Source organism: Acanthopagrus latus, chromosome 12 (genome assembly GCF_904848185.1).
Source record: "Acanthopagrus latus isolate v.2019 chromosome 12, fAcaLat1.1, whole genome shotgun sequence".
Taxonomy (NCBI): Eukaryota; Metazoa; Chordata; class Actinopteri; order Spariformes; family Sparidae; genus Acanthopagrus; species Acanthopagrus latus.
Window position 1 is genome coordinate 15055550 of NC_051050.1, and position 22947 is coordinate 15078496.

At 41.1% G+C, this 22947-nt stretch overlaps 1 protein-coding gene across 2 annotated transcripts in view; it reads right to left on the minus strand.

Moving 5' to 3' along the window:
* Positions 1–364: 364 nt before the first annotated feature.
* The window catches only part of tbx5a (T-box transcription factor 5a), a 28145-nt gene continuing 5562 nt past the window's right edge, over positions 365–22947 (minus strand). For both annotated transcript variants that reach the window (XM_037118302.1, XM_037118301.1), the window contains exons 2-9: positions 22503–22681; positions 21675–21769; positions 19942–20061; positions 18694–18841; positions 11292–11444; positions 7781–7872; positions 4967–5199; positions 365–4123 (exon numbers count right to left, since the gene is read on the minus strand). In XM_037118302.1, coding sequence (XP_036974197.1) covers positions 3531–4123; positions 4967–5199; positions 7781–7872; positions 11292–11444; positions 18694–18841; positions 19942–20061; positions 21675–21769; positions 22503–22646 — 1578 coding nt within the window. In that variant the 5' untranslated portion in view covers positions 22647–22681 and the 3' untranslated portion in view covers positions 365–3530. The remainder of the gene's footprint in view (positions 4124–4966; positions 5200–7780; positions 7873–11291; positions 11445–18693; positions 18842–19941; positions 20062–21674; positions 21770–22502; positions 22682–22947) is intronic.

Here is a 22947-nt window from a genome sequence, read left to right on the forward strand (position 1 = left end):
GAACAATGAAGTGTAATGATGCTGACTCAAGACATGAATGGTACAGTTTAAAAGGCCCACAGGAGTTTGCAGTAATTCTGATTAAACCTCTGCACGAATTGAAGATGCTCCAGGTAGTAGAGGCAGTTTGTCTCTCACCACTGTCGCCAAGTGCTTGCACCTGAGGGGAGATGTTTGGTCTTTCCAAATGAATTACTGATTGCCTACTTTTGTTGCGAATTGGCGCTTTATAAATAAAACTGACTTGACTGAAAGGAATTATAAAGATCTATTTTCCCTGCCCTGACAGGTGTAGAAAGACAAACAGAGAAATCAGTTAGAGCCAAAATAGAGACAGAATTTGGCAAGAACAGACAAAAAACAATGTTATTATTTTTTTTAATTTATTGCAGGTATTCTGTTATGTACATGTTTATTTACAAGGTTACCCATGTGTTTTCAATCTTATTTTGATACGTTCTGACAGCTGTATAGTAATCTCCTGTTTTCTATATAAGTATGATTAGAAAATCCTATAAACAATCATAAAAAACAGGCTATAAAAAAAAAAAAGAAATGGGACCATCTATCTTCGATACATGCAGGAGCGAGCTGATTTACATAGTTGAAAAATAAATACTATTGACAAATAGCATTCTATCAACTACAAGCATTTAAGAATTAGCCTTTGTCCACATGTAAAACATACCTCTAACATACACACACCTGGAGGGTGAAACTGACCTTTGCTTGATAACGTGTATATCAAGTAAATCTTGTTTTGCATTTTCAAATTTACATTCTGTGTGGTGTCCGACTGCTATTTTACACGTTGGTTTACTTTGATTCTCAGAGAAGTGCCTTTTGGGGATTAATACATGACATTTTTAGAGCATACACATTCACTGAGAACAGCATGAGGCTGCAGGAGACACACAGACAGAGACAAAGACAAGAGACACATCCTTCAAACTCTGCGGGGCTGTTGCATTAGAGAGAAGGCACAAACAAAACAAAACAAAACGAAACCATCTGAAGGTACAAAAGTAATACTGCAAAGTTAGTTGTCTCTATATATCAATATAATTTAGTTGTGATTGATCCAGAGTCACAGCAGTTTCATCCATAAAAAGTGTGTCGTGATGTATAATCCAAATAAATACACGGATGCACAACAGCCCATCCCTGTTCTTCTGTCTTATGAAAGAAATCTAGATCTCAAGGAGACTTGGAATCTTTGAATATCAGAGAGAACCTTTTGCTGTACTTGCCACATAATAAGCACATTTCAAAATCAGTGTGTGGCATGGCGCCAGATTTGGTAAAAACCTGGCGGTTGTACGCTGACGACTCTTTTTGTAACCAATGTTTTCTCAGACGTTTCTCGAAAAAGTTAAAATACTGGCGTGGAAAATATGTCTCATCGTATATGCATCATAAAAACACAGTTAAGAGTTAAAACCACATTTGTTGCCTGTGCTTGCAACATTAAAGTTTCTGTGTTTCCCACTAGTGCCAGTTCATTAAATGGTAATAAAAAATAGTTATGACACTTCTTTTATTTCAGTGCCAACAGGAATAGTTCAACTTTTATGTTATTGCCCTTTCCGTACGATTCATGTAGGGTAATTCAGACTTTTTTTTTTTTTTTTTTGGGCATCAGAAGACTGGAACAAGGGCTGTGAGAAAATGCCCACTTTCATGTAATTTTGCACACAGTGTATTGATTATAACTAATAGCTGTTGTTCCATAAACTGTATTTGTACTGCTGTGTGAAAAAGCACCAAAATCTGTAACAAAAAAAATGAAAATGAGGTTTGGCAATTAGTTGCAACTGAGCATATTTTAATGGTCCTTAGTAATGCTTAAATTGCAGCACTAATGTGTAATTCATTTCCTCAATAAACATATCTTTTGAATTCTTTAGAATGCCATGCTGTTCTGAGCTGAATCTCACGAGTTTATTTGCTGTAGAGCTAACGACCTCCCCGTCAAGCAGCACTATCCCGTGAAACCAAAGTCAAACAGTCATCAACACATGCCCTTTCCACTTAATGAACTCACACTCCGACTGCTAATCTTTATGTAGCTGTGATCCAATAATTGCAGCAATTAGAGCTGCATTAAGGAATTAATTTTTCGGCCACATGGGGGCAGAAGAACACCACACACAAGGTGACAAACCCGCAGCCCTGACATATTATCACCTTATAAAGTTGTAATGTGTTTGCAACCCATTGCCTTAATTGCATCCAGTAGACACAGAGAGACATTTCCATTCATTGGGTGTTGTGTTTCTGGCCACATGATGACTTGAGGTCTAATACCCCCTCATATGTTCACTGACAATTTGATTAACGGTTAATGTATAAATGCTGAGGGTCAGACACTTTTGGTTGTTACTGTCACTGCTCATGTAATTGCTTCTTCCAAACTGCAAGTATCAATCTCAAATCAACAACAACAAAAAAAAATGGTTGCAATTTGTCATTGGGCGTCTTTGTATTAGCATCAACATGGAGAGCTGGGTGGAGGCAGTCAAATTATTGTGGGGGCTTTATGGTGCTGACAATTTTACTGACTCTTCTGTGTTTGAGCTAGCTTGCTGTGTCTTGACTGTGACAATCTGGAGTGCAGTACACCCTGCAAACTGAGGTATAAAGTATCTGAAAAAAACAAAAAAACAAAACTGGTAACATAAGGTTAGAAATCTGGTTATTATTGTATAATTTAATGCCATTGGCTACACTGCTGCGTTTCGTCTTGTATAGCTCAACTGTGACTGGTCGTAACACTGTTGGAACACCGAGGAAGTATGTCTGTGTATGAATGAACGCTTTATTGAAGTGCTGTCCTATTGTGTTTCTCATAACAGCACTAAGATTATGTTCTGAGCGTGCATGTAAATGCAACCCAGCGTCAGGGAAATAAAAAAACATCCCGACGGATTTAAGGGCAAGCGAATTCACCACAACAAAAGCTCCCGTCTGCTGTTTCATGTTAACTACAAAAACACTGAAGAAAATGAGAACTCAGGATATTGTGACAGAAGACAGGCGTCCTTTTTTTACGCGATTTCGGGACATGAGTACTTGTTAAAGAAAGATGAAAACATATTCAATCTGATACAATGACATCCAAAAAAACACCAGCACACAAGAACACGATCAACTTGGGGACAGCTGGCAAAGCATCTGAAGTACTTGTCGTCTTCTGTTCAGTGTCTGAATTTCCACTGTGCCCACTTTCTCTGCACCTGAGCAGTCTTTGTGTATATTCTGGTCCAGCTCCTGTTTGTTCATGTTGGTGATATTTGCTTATAAGTGCAGATGCTGTCACGACAAATTAAGTGATAAGATGCTTGCTTTCCTGCCCAACACAGCCTTACAAATATCCACTGCTGTCAGTGAAACAACACTGATCACATTAAGATGATCAGCAAGACGTCCTCTAAAAATATAAATATAGATGCATCTAAACCCTGCCTTGTTTTGGTCCTTTTTTCTTCGTTTCCTTTAATATTTGTATCTGTTGAGTGTAAAAAGCCCTTTTAGCTGTTCTCGTTCCACTCTGGCATGATGCTGACACTATGTACAGTGTGGTACTGGTGTGGCGATAGTGTACGTGGTATGCCGTGTGTATAGAGGTACTCGTTTCCCTGTAGGCCAGCTGTCGGTGACTGGATCCCAGCCCCAGGACTGCACTGGCGGCCCAGAGTCTGGTGGGTCATGGAGCTCTGGTACATGGCAGCGTGGTGGCCGTCGCCCAGCTGCGGAGAGGCGTGGCCCCCGACCCCGCCAAGTCTGGACACCAGAGACCCTGAGGTGAAGTGAGCGGAGAAGTGCTGGTAGGGCAGCCGTTCCATTGGCTGCATGGTGGTGACGGAGCAACTCCCATAGGGTGAAACACTGGCCCAAGTGTTGCAGCTGATGTCCTCCAAACTAGGAACAGGCTCCGCGCCCTGCGAGGCGCTGGCATACATGCAGGCCTGCCGCTGGCTGGATTCACTGCGGTAGGGCCCTCCGGCCAGGCCGAGGCTCTGGGCGTAGCCGACGGGACGGTAGTAATGATCCTCCTCACTGGACGAGCTCTCCAGATAGGCCTTCTTATAGCTGTGCTCACCTGAGTGACAGTCATCCTCCACTGCAGGCAGAATCACACAGTTAAAGAACAGCTTTCCCACAGCGTTATCTTTAAATTATATCAAAGGTGCCAAAAGTGATTCTGGAGAGAGATGATAGTTGATAGTTAAAATATAACAGTGCTTTGGGTCTTGACACTCGCCATCAACAACTTAACATATTTGCACTTTTAAAGCAACATTATGCAACCTGTTTACCTTCAAATAACAGCTTCAAAATCATTGTGATGGTACAGTGTCTTGTGATAAAGTGAATAGTATCTCTGACCCCCATCACTTGTTTCTGCACCATGTACTGTAATTTTTCATTGTACTTGTACAAAGCATAATATAAACATATGCTAGCATGCGCAAAACTGTGGAAAATTAAGGCATGTTTACATTACAATCATTTTCGTGCTATGTGTATTTGCATACGTATCCGATAGCTTGTTTGCGTGTGATGTCATGTCAATCCGTTGCTATGGTGCAAACTGCAGATGGAGGGCAGGAAGTGATTTATGAGGAAGCACTTATACAAACGCTCTAAACTTTGTAGCTACTATGTAGTTTTTAACTGTTTCTTTACATTGTAACATTCAAGTACATTTTTCTTTCCTTTGAGTTTGTAGCTCCAGAAAGCAATAGGAAGCAATGATAACAAACTAATTTCCCTCAACCTGGTCCGTTCGGCTTTCCACTCACAGTCAGAATCATGTGACTGCAAACACCCAATTAATGAAACGGGGTCATCATCTCACAAAGGCATTAACATTGATGGATGTAAATGCTGCAAAAATGCAATCTGGCATTTTCTTGATACATCGGAACCAACACATTTCATCCATTCAGAGTTCACATCCTACCTTTCCTCTTGATGCAGTGATACTCCTGGCCGTGCTCGTGTGGCAGGGGGTAGGAGCCCGACTGAGGCAGCAAGTCCTGTGAGGTGCTCGTGACCCCGTTCTCACACTGGGAGTACTGGGAGCTCAGGGTGCTCGGGGTGGCCATGCCCTGGACCTCTCCGCTGAATGGGCTCTGGCTGGAGCCCACTCTCTGGCGCACTGTACTGCGAGGCACTACTGGATACTCCTTGGTACTGTGTCCAAGAACACACACACACACACACACACGCACACACACACAAACATCCAAACACATTTGTTAGTAATTACCTGAACTTGGCCCCCGAAATATTGTACAGAACATGCAAAATCACCTATTTTGAATAGTTACAAGGGAACAAATTAGGAACAAATGAGGGTATAACTGCTAATTAACCATAAGCTAATGAGTAACATGTATTTGAATTTTATAGAGGAGCAAATAATTAGTTGATTAAGAAATGAATGAGGGGAAAAAAATCAGGCAACGAAAGAGAAAAGGAGACTTGTTAACTTAGGGACAGATACTCATGAAGTAATTATTCATTCCTCACTAACGATGCACCGCTTCACTTGAAGGGACACAAAAAGGGAACGCAATCGGAAGATGATGATGAAGTAATGAGGGACTAATTGGTAACTACCCAGTATTGTGTTTCACTGCTTGGGTTGTGCAAAAGCAGTAATTAATGTTTATGTAATTAATAATGAAAGAGTCATTACTAGTTTTGGTGGTTCTGAGTCAGGAACCACTCATGAAGAAAGTTATCGGGAAAATCGACTATCAGATTTTTCTGATAAATTTATACATTTTCTTAATGCCTAAACTAATCAAATACACAAACTCTTTTCGTTTTCATTACCGAAAAAACTGGATAAACAAGCTGACCATATGAACAACACAATTTCGCACTGTTTCATTTTTTATGTGTGGATATGTGGCGGACCCTGCCACCTTTCTAACCTCAAACAGTGTTCTGGGACCTTATTGTTCTCAGAGAAAGGCTTGTTTATTCAGTTATAGGAAGAATATGATAAAACATTTCTGTTTTTATTATTACCTAATTAATATCATAAATATGATAATTCTGACTTTGCATTTCTAAACGAGACAGCATTGTTTTAACAATTAATTAACAATTGATCTACTATTTCTACTATTTTTTTTCCCATTGGGATTTATCAGGAGAATATTTATGCACTTACACTTACACTTACTTACATCCTGACTTCATCAATTATCAAATTGTATGAATTCCTCACTCATTTCTTAATTAAGTAAACATTAACTAATCATTAGCTACTCAATAAAGTTAAGTAAAGAATTGCTCATTAGTTGCAAATAGTTCTTCATTGGTTTTCCAGTGACTACTCAAACATTTGTATCCCTTATTGTAAAGTACTGCCCCGCTGTGAATGGTTTATTTGAAAAAAGTGAGAATATTAATAGTTTGATCCTGTGCAGTTTGAGATTTCTACTTGATGACATCCATCATCAGTGAATCAAACCCACTTAGGACACACAGAAAGACACTCCGCAGGGGGAGAAAAAAAAAACCTTTCCAGTATGTATTTCACTCCTATTAATCCACAGCATCCATCAATAGATCATTTTGCTACTTTTCCTTCTTTGATTTCAGGGATCGCCTCAGTTGAAACAGTGACCTGGTTTTGCAATAAGCTCTCCCTCTCAAAAAATGTAACCAAGAGCAGACGCACATAGCTTTACTGTAATCGGTAGGATTGGACAATGGCATGTGAGATGGATGTTGTGGTTTGGGACTCTCCGGCGTGCTCTGTTCACTTTTGCAAGTTTGGATAGGTAAAATGCATTTTCGCTCAAAAACGTTGCATTAAACTGTGGCATGCACCCACTTAAAGTAACTTAACATGCGTCTGATACAATAAAGTGTGCAGTCTTTTAAAGAGGCTTGAAAGGGCAGAAACGCGCTCCTCGATTTCCTGGGATTTTCCTCCATGACATTAATCTGAAATGCTTAATTAAAGACTTTACTCTGTGGCTCAAGAGTGAAGGTTGTGGGGAGGAGGTAGGATTTTTTAGCACCTTGTGGAAAACAGCTTTTCCAGCCTTTTTTCTCCTGATTTGGGATTTTTCTACATTTGAATGCCTGTAGGAGAGGAGGGCAGGGGGGGGATGGGCTGGGTGGGTTTTGTGTGAGTTTCAAAACCAGATTTTCTCCTTTGAAAATGTGTTTTCCACGCAGCGCGGACGCATGCTCCATCCCTCATCTGGACTGAATAATCGAGAAAAAGGAGGGAGAGAAAGCAATGTGGTCGTGTTCTGCCTTGGCTGCCGGACCAAGCGATACCAACGCGCACGCACACACACACACACACACACACACACACACACACACACACACACACACACACACACACACACACACACACACACACACACTTGTGCAGCAGACACAAAAGCAGTTGGAACATCCTGGTGGAGGGAGCTGTGTGGAAGGAAGATGTTGCACTCGTGTTTCAGAGGTTCTGCCAGATCAGCCATAAAAGTCTTCAGCATGAAAACTGGCGGCGGGTCAAGAACTACACTTACATCACTGAAAATAAAAACTCACTGAAAATAACACTCATAACTGGCTTGCGTTCGGATGATTGAAGGATTAAAGTTGGGGCTTGTTAAGTGACAGTGTGGCCAGGATGTCAGTAATTCATGCAACATTTATCTACTTATCTGACATCATTCGGCTTGTGTCAGTGTTTCCATGAATCAGAATCAATTTTTTCTTTTCTTTTTCTTTTTTTTTTTTGTTTAACTACCTTTGCATCCTGGACATCCGGTGCAGCTCCATGTCATCGCTCCCACGAAAGCCTTTGGCGAACGGGTTGTTCTCGATCTTCAGCTGGGTTATCTTAAACAGCAAAAAACACTTAATTAGCAAAATGATGTGCAATAAAAGAAAGAGAAAAAAAAGAAACTATTTGCTGCACTGGCCAGATCACTTCATTACAAAATCTTCAAGTATTTTAAAAAGTCACATGGGCCCAAATTAAAATGAGCACACATGTGCATCATTTTTTTTTGTCCAAAAATGGAGAAGCCTAGATTGTAAAATGTATCAATAGATGAGTATTTTACAGCTTGAGGCTCAGTACGATGACAACATTACAGCATGTTTGGATTTTGGAAATCTTCTTGGATGCGTCTAACTGCTCACAAGCTACCCCAAGAGAATGGAATAATGCACTCCCAGGAAACTTAAGATGCTTTTAGGGGAACCGAAGCTAAACACTTCAATAAAAAAAAACAAGTCCCAATTTGACATATTTTCGCTGCAGAATTTATAATGTTACAGCTGATGGCCTCAAGCTTAGCAGACAGTTGGCGCGTCGCTTGACGGATGCAAAGTAATGTGAGTTATGATATTTTTCACTTGAAATGTCTTTGTAAATATTGGACAATCTGAACGTGGAGAAGCCACCCCCGAAATAGTCCGTTAATCCCAAAGAGGTTAAACACAATCCAGGGATATCCCTCCCATGAGCAGCGGTTTCTGGCAGGTAATTAGCTGGCAGCTCTCGTGTGCTTCCAGCTTTCTGACAAGACTGGAGGTTTGTCTGCACGCTGGCTGACACCCCCCCCCCAACACACTCCCCAAAACCTTGTAAAATCTCTCGTGTGACACTTCTGCTAGCTTCTTGTTAATACGCGCAAGCCTGGCAGAACGTTTATATATTGTTTCATCTCTAGCATAAAAAAAAAAAAAAAGAATAAAAAGTTCAGGGTCCTGTTGAACTCCTGTTAGCCTCTGCGGGCGTTCCAAGACGAAATACAGCTAGACAAACAATTACCCCATTCCGAAGTGATAGCCTCGGTTCAGTTTATAGAAGAAGAAAATAACATATTTTTGCAAAACACATTCGAGGGCCTCATACTGAGAGGGTGGAAACGATCAGAGAGGAGAATTAGAACATTGCTAAAAAACAATAATATGAAAACAGACTCCAGACAAAATTCATTCACAGCTTCAAAGACTGTGCATTTTTTTTTTTTTTTTTTTTTTACAAGACTGTATCCAAACTACATTAAAACAAAAAGAAAGAAAGAAAGCTGAGGCCTATATAAACATAATTCCAGATGCTTTGGGCTATTTCAGCTACAAGAAGAGAAGTGCATTAAAAACAAGTCTTATTAAACAGGCTCATTTTTCACTTTTTTAAATTCTTACAGGGGAAAAAAAAACATTATTTCAGAAAACACACTTTGGAGACTGTGTTTTAATTCACGACAAAAGGTCTGAAACCAGAGACCCTGACCACTTTCATTAGCTGAGCGTCTAACAGGTGAATTGGACACATGCCCGCCTGCCTGCCTGCCTGCAGCACATATTGCTTTGGCAGATGTCAGGAGTGTTTGATTAGACAGTTGTGGTGGTTAAAAGCGCCTGGAAATCAGAAATGCAATGTTTTTTCTGTTTTTTTCTTTTCTTTTTTTTTTTTGCAGGTCTGGAAAGCCCCAAATAATTAGCCCCAGGGTTACGATCTCAGCCCCCAATAAGATGTTTGGAAAATAATGAATGGTTTCTACAGCATGTCGGTCATTTGCGCTTCCTGTTCCCAGAAAGCGCGGAGACTCGTGATTGGCTGCGGGGACATTACGAGCTTTCGCCCCTTTTCTCCCCTTACTCCCCAAACTAAAAACATATAGGCCTGCGTGCGTGGTTAAATGATGTTAAACAGACGCTGTTTACACATATCTGTATTCCACAGTTTTTTTTTAAATTATTATTTTTTTTTACTTTTCCAGATATTTGCGCTGAGTAAATATTGAGTTTTATTTCTGCGAGGCTTGACACGCAAGTGAGGCTGCCCGGCCTGAAGAAAACTCTTATTTCTTCTTCTTATAAACTGGTGAGTAAAAAAAAAACAAAAAACAACCAACCAACCAAACAAACAAACAAACCAAAAAAAACAAAACAAAACAGAACACGCATATAATTAAAATGCCGCTTTTAAATTCTGAAGCAAAACAAATTTTAATCTAATGTCCATTAATGTTACAAATTGTTGTAACGGACTGCGATAAACTAACAGAGAGGATACACAACGGAAATAAAGAAAATGGCAGTAAACGACATATTTTATCTATCTATCTATCTATCTATCTATCTATCTATCTATCTATCTATCTATCTATCTATCTATCTATCTATCTATCTATCTATATATATCTATATCTATATCTATATCTATATCTATATATATATACATATATATATATATATATATATATATATATATATATATATATATATATATATATATTATATACACTAACTTTTGTAGTCATTTTGTAGTCATACTAAACTTAAAAGTTGCGCAAATCTCGCCAACAGGCACAGAGCAATTTTAATTAAACAGAGGAGCCTTTAAAAAATAACAGACGCGCGGCCATCCATCAATCAGTGAGCCAAAAGCTAATCTATCAAACTGTAATCAAGTTAATGAACTCCAGGTTATTTTTCTGTCATTTAAATTTTAAATTAACTCTTAAAAAACCCACAAACTGTTTAAAAGTGTTAATAAAGACGTGGAAGCTCGCACTGGCTTGATTACATAACGAATTATATTACTATTATTATTATTATTATTATTATTATTCAACAACAAAACCAACAATAATAACATTAATATAAATAATACAAATATGCTTGTATTTGTCGTTATTAGTTGCATTATCTTTATTATTACGCGGTTGTTTTTTCTGTGTTGTTATGCAGGTTTTAATTATTTTTCTTCTAAGGGTAACCCTCCTGAGGATGCTGGGCAGTGACGCCGGGGTTTATCCAGTGTTTATCCGCTGTTTATCCGGTGTATCTGCGGCTCGTCTGCGGGCCTGCAGCTTGGAAGAAGTCTCTTGAGGTCAGACGTCGTCTGGTCGGGTATCTGAAGTTTTTTTTTTTTTTTTTTTCCCCTCGTCTGTCAGTGCCTCGACGTGATATCGGGAGATTTTGGGCTGACAGTGACAAGGCATTTACTTAAAACCCTCACAGAGAAAACCGCGCCTTTCTTTTCCTCCGTGGGCAAAAGTTTCAACGGACCACTTGTGTCGTTGCTTTTCCTTTCCTTGACTTTCCTCTGTTTGCATTTCCTCGGTGTTTTTTTCCTTCTCCTTCCTCGCCACGTTTGTAAAAAAAAAAAAAAAAAAAAAAGAAACAGCCTCATAAAATACGCCGCGAATTTAAAGTCACCACATTGCTAAATAAATAAATAAATAAATAAATAAGAAACATCCAAAAGAACCCCCCCCCCCCCCATATCCAGGACTCACCTTGTGGTTCTGGTAGGACGTGACCGCAATGAAGGCCGTCTCGGGGAAGACGTGAGTGCAGAAGGCCGTGTTCTTGGAGCCGAAGCCGTTGTTCTCGTCCGCCTTCACGATGTGGATCCTCGGCTGGTACTTATGCATCGAATTCAGGATGATCTAGATAGATAGATAGATAGATAGATAGATAGATAGATAGATAGATAGATAGATAGATAGATAGATAGATAGATAGATAGATAGAGAGAGAGAGAGAGAGAGAGAGGGGGGGGCATGAAAAACTTGATTACATGTCATCACAGAGAGAAGCTGTTAAAACACCCAGGGACAGAATTAGATTCACACTCCTCTAAAGAAAAAGTACAAAGTTACTTTTGCAAGAATAAAAGAAAAAAAAAACCCAAACATTTACTCTTAAATTCAGTTTTGGCTGCATAAACATTAACTATCCATTCTTCTTCTCTCTCTATCATTTTCTTGATTTTGTATGGCGAGTACAGAGCAGGACATCTTAAGGCTCAGCTCTAGCACTTTGTGTATTCATCCATCACATTATGGACTAAAATTAAAGGCAAACTTATATGAGACATGAGCAGTGGCACAAAGATGGAGGCGATGTGGAGCCATTTAATGCAGAAACCTGAGACATTTCAATTGGAGCAGGAATTCAGTCATTAGTGGTGGAAAAAAATAAAACAACAACAACAACAACAACAAAAACAAAACAAGAAAACAGGCTGTCCAGCTACTTGGACTGAAGCAATATACTTCATTAATCTTGCTGAAGGTAAACAGATCAAATTAAGCAGAACTTTTTCAATAAAAACGCACCGCTATACTTTCCTGTGGCAGACAGAAAGGTAAACCTTCTTTTATGGCGCTACAAAATCTAATGAACGTTTTATTGCTTGCGTAAAGCATTTTTCCAGGAGGCTATATGACTTGTTTCTTTGCAAAAGGTCTGACTGGTTTCACCCCAGATAAAACTCATAATTCCAGTCATTCCCTACATCATATTAAGTGTTCCCCGGTCGTCACGCAGGATGGATGAGCAGTCCCAGGAGGACACCAGGCTGACACAACCCTTTTCCCTCGCCGCCCTTCTCCTAACCTGACTAACCTAGTTTGTGCTAACTAACCGATGACTACTACCGTTGGCTAGCCTTGGCGACATTAAGACGCGGCCCACACAGCTGAACTTGAGCCTTGAACTTCTCTTTTGAGGCCCCCTCATCCGTGGGTCTTAAGTCTAATTGTTTTGACGGAGCGGGGGTGGGGTGGGGGTGGGTGGGTGATGTTGGGGGGTGGGGGGACACGGTCATCAGCCTGGAGCAGATCTAATGGTTTTTCAGTTTTCATCAGATCCACTTATATGTAAAGATAAAAAAAAAAAAAAAACAGCTCCTTTTCTCCTTTTCTAACTTCCCCTCCACTTAATAACTCCCCCCTCCTTTTTCTCACCCCCACCTCTCTGTCCCACAGGCATCACCCCTATCTGTTATCTCACAGCTTGTTTTTGTACCTGCCTTTCACTGCCGGGCATGAGGAGAAGACAAGGCAGTTAGCATTAAACACAACACAACCCCGAGTGCTTTTCTTAGAGCCAAGTGAACCATAGGGTTCTTACATGCGATACAATGGTCGTCCATTACCAATATCCAGCTGAACCTGATCTCATTTCATGGTGCGATGGGTTTTTGCAATGGGCAGAAACTGGGCAGGAGTGTGTTCCAGCTGCCTGCCATGCACAGTGTGGACGCAAGGTGATTTAATGGGAGATAGCGCTGACCCTGTGCAGAAAGAATCAGTGGAGAGTGGGCGCCATGGAGATGGAAACTCCGCTTTTTTACACATTTTTACAATCTACCATAAATAAACTATCTGCAGGGGAAAGGATTATGGGGCTGCATAGTTGGATCTAAGTCGAGAATAGTTTTACCAAAAGTCTCAGGTTGAGAAAAGGCAATAAAAAAGAATCCTGGGATTGTTTTGGGTCCTTGCAAATCGAAGATGCTCCTGAGCGCATGAACCGGCTATCAGGCAGCGCTACCAGTCTGTTGGGATTCATTTGAGGCTCCCAGGCTCTGTGAAAAAAAAAGCTTTTTCAAAACGATCTGAGCAAAGTGCAGAGAAAGAAGTGGGTTAAACAAAACATTTTCCCATGCACGCACTCATTAATGGACTGACTCGAGGTCTGCGGAGATACGCAGACGACTGGGACGGACCACGACAACGAGCCCCTTCAGCGCGGAAGCTAAAAATGTCCGCCCACATTAGAAGTTGCGTGGAAAAAAAAAAAAAATCTAAATGCCGCATTTTCACCGTGGAAAACAGCACGGTCCGCTGACTGTGGGATCCTGAAGTCCAGTATGTTGTGGGGGCAGGGGTGTAGAGACCACCCACTGGGGCCCCAGCACACGCCTCGTCTCCCTGGCCCAGCCGCTGCCCTGCCTGGGTCCCTGTCTGTGCCCCCCCCCCTCCCCTCCCTGGACGATAGTATCTAATGATAGTGAGGGATCACTTTGGGTCTCGAGCCGCTGCCCTCTGCTTTCAAGTTCCACCACATCAGAGAGTTTCCCCGAGCCTCGGGATTAGCGGGCTTTGTACACACCACCATCTATTGCTCATCGCACACTGCCACTCAAGTATAAACAGTGCGATCCTCACACTCCACCCTCCTGGCCGAAACATGTGTGGGAAGACAGGCGGACGAGTGCAGGAGCGAGGAACGAGGGCGGGAGACGAATAACACTGAGAAATACCCCAGAATGTTTGAGGAGGAGATCAAAGCAGTTAGAGTGCAGCTCGGTATGAAAACCTGAGACACAAACAAATGATTTTTTTTTTTTTTTTTGGTAGGAATTCAAATACAGAAACAATTTTGTTAGTTTAGTCCGTAACAATGAAGCCAAAGTAGCAAAAGTGTGGTGGTTTAAAAAGTTTTTGCGCCTTTCACAAACAGTTCCTCCATGTAACACTGCACGCAAAGATTCCCTTAAAGCCCCTCCAGTCAAACATGTGCTTCCCTACTTCTTCCTCTTCCTAGAGTCGAATGTTTGAGCTTCACTGTGCAGGAAAGATGTTGACGCAGGATGCTGTTTTCACATTCACTGATCAAAAATGTTACAATTTGCCCTGCGCTCACTGAAAATCTGACTTTGAGAGGTGGGCTTTCGAGCAGGATTTGTGACACCACAAACGGGCAGCGTACACATGCACTGACTACAGACTCGCGGCTGATGTGGAAAACATGTCGTGTTCATTTTGCTTTAATAATTTGACTTTTTTTCTGCAAAGACAATGTCAGACACACAATAGGGAATCTATATACATATACCTTCATACCAGTGTGGAGGGGATCTTTAAGTAAAATTTGAACGGTACAAACCATTTTTTAAGTATTTATTATGCAGGATGACCCCTTTCAGTGTGTTGTATTATTATATACTGAACACTATATGAATTATTGATGCATTCAGTTAGCTGCATTTTATTGATGCTTTTGGTCAAGATGGAGCTTATTTATGCGATTTTTATGCTGTTGAATAGTTTGAATTGAATCATATTTCATGACCCAACCACATTTTCTCTGCTTCAATCTTAAAGCTGCATATATATTTTTTTATCAAAGTAAGTGTTGAATAGCTCTGTGTTCCAACAGTAATCACTGTTACAGAGCATTTGGTCAGCTCATGCAGTAAAAGAGAAAAGGACATTTCTGGTATCCCTGCCCATTTTACCCAATCAGGACAGAGGACCCCATAAAGAGGCGGTCCACAGAGCGGGATACTACTGTTTGCTGTTATGTTGGGGCGACCACCACTCTGAGTTCATGAGGTGACGTAGAGAGGAGGTAGGAGGTTGTTAACTGCAAAACTGACAGGAAGTGCGCTGAAATGACGACAGCGCTCAAAGACACGATACTACGATGTAACTGTTCAAGAAATGTAGTTTATTAAAAAAAAAGTGCTTTTTTTTTTTTGTAAATGTGAAGACTCAACTACAAATTGTTCAAAATAGTATCAATGTGCTGTAGCTGAGGGAATTTACTTTGTTACTAGTTACTTTGGTCCGTTCCTAACACGCATGTGCACAAAAGCAAACACCATGAAAACATGTTCGAAACACATTTTCCACGATTGCACTGTAATTGTCGGTGACCTTTCCCACAAGATGTGATCAATATGTCAAATAATGAGAAACATTCAGATGTAACTCATTACCCGTGCCGCTGAAACACCCTGTTGTGCTGTGCAGAGGGAGACCCAGTGATGCTGAAGTCGACGTCAATCAGTAAAAAAATTAAGTTGTAAAAGAAAACACACATGCACTATCCTGTTCAAAAATGTGACCCTGGCATCACAGTATTTGCTATTGCAAGTTAGAGCTGCACAAACACATTTCCTTTGAATAAACAACAGAGCTGTACAACTGAGCTCCATGCAAACGCACCGCAGCTCCAGACCTCTTCACAACAGTCCGGAGCCGGAGAGCCGGGCCCTGCTCGGCCCGCTGACGTGCGGGCTAATTAACCAGACATTTCTATTCATGACTGCTGCGGGCGGTCCATCTCGACCCGCTCCAATCTACATCAGCAACGTTGGTCTCATGTCTCGCTGCTAGTAATTATAAATCATCCACAGGTTATTTCAACCAGCTGGACCAACAAGCTGATGGAATATGTTTCTGGCCAGCCACCAGCGTTTCATTTATGAATCCCAGGGTGCTGTCTCCCAGCACGAAAGAGGGGCGAGCCAAGAACCACTGCAACCAATCAAAAATGTACTTTAACCCCGAGTTTACAACACTGCTCGCATTCCGACCGAGCTCCGGTTTCACTTCACCAGCTGTGGCTCTGGCACGGCAACAATCAGCAATAGGTGCCATGTGGATAGATAGTGGCTTGTGTTTGTAGAAATACATATGCATGTTTTTATTTCATTTACTTATTTATTTATTTTGCTTGGGTAATAAAATGTAGATGATTAAGTGAAAAAGAGTCTCATTTTATAATCCCAATCAAAGTGAATACCTGTGGCTTGTGTACGGTATTCTCAGTCTGTGTTAAACGGTCGTGATAATTAGAATGAATCAAACACTATCACGAACAAGACTGCACGCCGTAGTGCTGCCTCTCGTCGACGAGCATTCATGGAAAAAAACAACTTAAATACATCTTGTTATCAAGCCTGACTACAGATTTTTTTTACTTGAATCCGTTAAACACCTACAATCATGATTTTAATAATGCCATCTTAATTTAAATTCTTGTGCTTTTCTTCCGCATTAACCTTACTTCCTCATAAACAGAACAGCTTTTGATGTACCTTTTGCCGACTTTGTAATTGTTTTTTTTTTTTTTTTTTCCCCCCCTCCTTCCTTTAATGACCGGGCCCTATTAGTAAGAAAGCTAATTATTCTGTTTCTACAACAAGACATCAATTTAGCCTCAATGTGCCCATCAAGTTAAATTTTATGAAAACCTGCCGCCAAACAGGCCCATTTGTTGATGAAGTAAGTGGTGTTTGTGTTCTCTGTTTTGGGTAAGACAGGAATCACAAAAGCCCCGGGCCAGATAGTGAGTGTAGAATAATGAGGAGTTAAAGTTAGGAAATGGGTACCATACAGTCCCTCACTGGTGAAAGGGGGGGGGGTTGGGGGTGCAATTGCCTCTTTCCGTTTTGCTAAAAAGCGCCCAACTGTTCCCCTATACTTATGAAAGCAGACTTCCAGGAGGTCTGCAACTTTTAATGCATCTAGGGGGTGCTATAATAAACCCGGGCAACGAAAAAGCACCCGAAGAGGTTCCAGGACGCTGGAGCCGAAACACTGTTGTTCCAACTTTAACATCAACGTTTGGCAGATTCGGTTGATTTTTCTTGAATCGGAATCAAGAGTTGAGGTTGTCTCCAATTATGCTATGATACATTATTATACATTGTTCTCACTGTGAGGAGCAGGAGGCAGGACACTGTTCGCATTTCAGGTTGTTTAAAATGTAGACTCACATTACCAAAGCGTTTATTCACGTTTTTCTCTTGGATAAATAAAAAAAAAAAATAATGTCCTCAAAATCACACCAGACATTGTTTAAATCAAAAATTTGTAAATCTAAAGAACCAATATTCTGTCCTTTTAACTCATCTGTTCTGGGTTTACTTTTGTTTTTAATAAAGAATTTACACAGAGATATATCAATAAAAGACAATCAATCCTTAGTTTTTTTCTTCATTCACAAATTAAATAACCATTTCCTGACAATCACAAATAAAAGTTTGATATTTACTTTGAAGTTCTGAAAACTCAAACACCCAAAACTATCATTTGCATGACACTTTTTAATTAACTGCAAGGAAGCTTCAAGGAAACTCAACAAGGATAATAAACTGTCTAAAATAAAAGTGCTTACTTTTCATTGGAGAGACAGAATGTTTTAATTTTGCGTTGTGTAAATAAAAAAATAATAATGATGGGGGAAGTTTGAAAGTTTGAAAATCAAACATTCGAAGACCAAAATATTAAATGATCAATTAGCAAAAATACGTGACGAAAAAAAAAAGGAATCACTCGATAGTTTCTTTAATTTGATTTGTTAAATACTACTCCAGCCTGCATACTGTTTGTCCAATGAATAAATTAAACTTAATAGCAAAACCAAAACCTCTCAGGGTCAGTGAGTTTATAAGGCCTGGTGCTGGAGAACTGAGGGCGTGACTGTTAAATGTTTAAAGCAAAAACTTCTACAAGCAACATTAAGCTTTAATTGTGCCAAACCATCCACATCACTGTTTGTCTTAAAAAGCGAGCAGTCCTGTATGGTTTTTTCTTCACAATAAAAAGGCGGAAAAATAACCTTTAAAGTGCGCAGCAGCTGTGTTAATATATGATACTGTTTTATTCAATTAAAATATATCGTCATGACGTCTCAACAACAACACCGAAAAATAAACTTTAAACTGTTTAAAAGGGGATTTTAAAAGTAGGCCTACACAACTTTGTACTACTACTACTACTACTACTACTACTACTACTACAACTAATAATAATAATTTTGGTACTTAGACGGAAATTATTTGTCCAATTTCGTAAATTCACAAAGAAACGCAGAACGAAGTTTTGAAATCAATCGAGGAAAGTAATTCAATAATTCATCGAAGACCATCAGAGGAAACCAGCATTTGTTGTAAAGCGTAAAAAAAAAATATATATAAGAAATAACAAAAGTTGCCTGAAAGGCCGCGTGTCCGTAACAACAACCCCCCTGCTGAAGTGCCAGTGAGCAACACGGCAAAGGCGGAAACAGAGCACCCTGGGCTGAGATCGCAGCAGCAGCGGGTTGTCAGTAACAGCACGGACAGACACACAGACACGGCGTTAAATGGAAGAGATCGGAGGCCTAGGCACCTACGTGTCCGAACGGGTCCAGGTGGTTGTTGGTCAGCTTCAGCTTCTGGAAGGAGACGAGCTGCCTCATCCAGTGCGCGCCGGTGGCCGGAGAGTCCGGGTGGACGTAGAGCCTGCCGGGCATGGCGGGCTCTGCCTTCCCGGTCACAGACCTGGATCACAGCAACACAGTCGCACCGTTACACCTTGGACTAGTGCTAATGTTTCTTTTTTTTTCTTCTCTCAGTGTTAAATGTTAATTAGTCGACATTTCCACAACATCTGCAAGCTGTTAATTCTTTCTAAACATTTGGGGAAATTACGCACAGGAATGTCTGAATTTAACGCGACGTATCTGGAGGAAAATCTTCAGTGAAAATAATTCAAATTCGGAGAGCAGCAGGAGGAAACTCTTGCTAACGTCCACAGCTACTGAAGCTCGCTCTATCGGAATCTCAGTTTTAATCTCACTCGCCTCAGAGGCCACCGGGACGCGCCGTCCACCTCCCTGTCAAAACTTCACTTCTTTAATTCAAACAGAACAAAAACGTGACCCCCTGGTGCCACCGTGCATTGTTTATAATAGTTTGGGGATGTTGGTTTTGGATTATAGGAGGTCAGATTAGATCTTGTTGTCATTGTTTTCCAACATCGTGAGATCAAGAGGAGAATTAGTTCCAGGACATGCTTTGGACAGGTCATTATCGGCAGTATTGGCATGTGATTATCCTCTTTGAGGATCCCCTCATTGAGAGGCGCTGACCCAAACAAGACATTCCTCACCAAGGTTAGGGAGATCGACATGACACTAAACAAATAGCAGTGTTTGGTGAAAGGACGGCCTCGTTGCGATGCGCGCTGTATAGGCTGGGTGAAGCTACAGGAACAAGCCATTAACGTTCATTCAGCACCGAAAAGTCAGCTCCGGCAGAAACACGTCTCCCCGCTGACCACGTTTCTTGGCAAGCGTCAGAAAGGACACAGTTCATAATTCTCGGGGAAATTAATATGTCCACTTCCGAGTCTCGTCCATCAGGACAACAATGTAAAATTTCCTGCTGGAGGACAAACTCCAGAGAGAGAGAGAGAGAGAGAGAGAGAGAGAGAGAGAGAGAGAGAGAGAGAGAGAGAGAGAGAGAGAGAGAGAGAGAGAGAGAGAGAGAGAGAGGCTTCAATACTCCCCAAACAACAGAGCCTCATTACTGCGCGCGTAAAATTCAAGAAAAAAAAACCAAAACAAAACAAAACCTCGAGATAAATTTTTTGTACCCACCATTTGTTATCGGCGAATTTGTAGCGATGGTCATCTGCAGGAACGACATCCATCAGGAGAATGTATTTAGTTTTGGGGTTCAGTCCCGTGACCTTCACTTTGAAGCTGGGGAACATTCGCCTGTAAAACAAACAAACAAACAAACAAAAAAAAAACAAGGGACACAAAAACCCAGTTTATAGCGCTCACACTGAGGGACAACAGGAGGCTGCTGCATCCAGACAGAAATAGAGTGCGGTGCGTTTTCACGGGCCTCAGAAATCACTCACAATTCGAATCCAAATTTAACCGTTTTTAAACACAATTTTTTTTTTTTTTTTTTTTTTTACAAAATAAAGGGCAGGCTTATTGACTTAGAATTAGAATTGTGATGCACGCAGTCAGCTCACGTGTGGTGGTTTAAAAATGTCAAATAAAGGCTGTTGTTTGGTTTGGAGAGGTGCGGACTGCAGCCTCGGGACGGGACGTGGCGTCAGGTCCGCGTTATAAAACGTTTTTCACCGCGGGCCAGATTTCTTTCATTTCTTTCATTCTTTTTTTTTCTTCTTCTTCATCTTCTTCTTTTTTTTTTTGCTGGGTACGATGAGTAAATCATTTTGATATTTGGTAGCTGTCACACTGCGTAGCTGTCAAAAAACAAAAAAACATATAATTTTATAATTTAGTAAGTTGGTCTCACGAGTGGAAGAGAAGGGAGGGAGGACGAGAGAGAGAGAGAGAGAGAGAGAGAGAGAGAGAGAGAGAGAGAGGGAGGGAGGAGGAGGAGGAGAGATGCTGTCTAATATCAGCTCACGCCAGAAACAGGAGTGAAATGACTGACGGGAGTATAATGGAGACTTTATGCAGCTGTGAGAAAACAACTGCACAATGAAATGTAGCCGCGCTCTATTATTAATATTCATCATTTATAACAGAGCCGCCAGCACACACACACACACACACACACACACACACACACACACACACACACACACACACGCACACGCACGTACAGTCAAGTTCACACTCAGCCGTCGGACCGACTGGTTTGACTGGATGCAGTGTGACACGTACAGTCCGTGCGTAACTTGTTGCTCTCACTCTCTCTCGCTCTCTCTCTCTCTCTCTCTCACACACACACACACACACACACACACACACACACACACACACACACACACACACACACACACACACACTCACGCACGTATACACACGACACGGGTGAAATGAAACGAAAAAAAAAAGCCCCTTAAATGGCTTAACGTCGCTTATTTTCACATAAATGTTGCGTAAAATGTCTTTTTTTTTTTTCAAAAGGCTCCGGCTCGGCAGGATGTTACACCCGAGACGCTGCAGCGTTGGGTTTTTCTCTCTCGCTGCTCGATGCTGTTGCAATTTCCCAACAGGGCCACCCAGACCAACATGCAGGCTATAACGCTCACGTGGTCGTTGCACGGCCTCTAAAGCGTCCACCAGATGCTCTGTGTTTTCTCTGTCATTCCTCACGTATGTCCAAAATCCCCACGCAAGAAAAAAAAAAAAAAAAAAAAAAAAGAAGAAGAAGAAAAACAAAATCCAGCCCGGCCAAGTGTGAGTCTACATTTTAATTCCAATCCAGGCCCAGACACAATTCACGTGTTATAATTGCATACAGTCAATCCCCTGAAAACTCCTAATAATAATCCTAATAATAATCATTCTTGTAATGATGAATGGATGATGAAGAACATTCTATATGTTTGTCTTCTTACCTTCCAGCTTTGGTGATGATCATCTCCGTCCCCACCTCGTGAAACTTCGACCAGAGTTCCCTCTCGTGCAAGTAGACTTTTATTCCCTCCATTCCCTTCAAAATAAAACATCTCAGTGCCCGCAGTGCGCACAACATTGCTGCAATCATTTACACCTCTTTTTTTTTAGGCACCACTGTAACATGGCTTTCAGTTAAATCGCCTGTTGTCTTTAAAAAAAAAAAAATAGCCACACGAGAAGCCGTCACCCCTCATGTGTACATTAAAGTAAAAAAAACAAAACAAAAACAATAAATAATGCAGGGATGTGTAGTGACAGTGTGGAGCTACTTCATTTAACATGCGGTTTGTGATCTGTCTCTCTGTCTTAACACAAATATAAATAATGTGCACACAGGGGGAGCGTCTTATTCATTGTTCTCCTGCAGGATGTATCCGCCTCGGCCTCGACTCAGTCAAATTCAGTCTTCAAAATGAGCGAAAAGTTCTTTTAAACTTTGGTGTCTGAAGTTGCTTCACACCTAAAATTAATTTCCTGAGGCCAGTGTATTTGCGGACACAGGAATTATCGATTGAAAGAGAGTTAAACAACAACAACAACAAGAATACAACCTTAGAGGATGTAAAAGAAGCAGCATGAGTTAAATAACTTTATCACATTTTCTGTGCCATTTCGTGCGTAATTTCACACCCGGATCGACGATAAAGCGCCTAATTTCTTTGAATAATACACAACTTTTTTTTTTTTTTTCGTGAACGTGACCCCTCATTAGTCCTCGGCTCGCAGCCTCAGAGTGGGGGCCTAACTTTGCACTGACCGACACTGACCTGCTGGATGTAAGTTGTCTGTGATGATGGAGATTTGCTCGAGGTCCCGTTCTGCTTCTCTGATTTATTATCGCTCGGTAATTCCCTTGAATCCGAGCCACCGGGAGAGTTTTGAAGGCCAAAAGTCTCCTCCTGGTCCGCCATGACCGCCGGAGCTCCGAGAGCTTACACTGTCCCAGCTGCAAGACCCAAACAGAGATGTCAGAGAGAGGGACCGGACCTCCTTTTTTTTCTTTTCTTTTCTTTTCTTTTTTTTTTTTGCTCAAACATTGTTAGAGACTGATTCACAGAATTTTACACATTCAGACACACAGATCTGCTTCATGTTTCCACTGCATGGTATCCAGGCTGATGCAGCTCGGGGAGATCAGCTTTTAAAAGCTACACTTGAAAGAAAAGGCGCAAGTTATTTACGCATGAACTAGATTTGGAATGGAGGACTTTC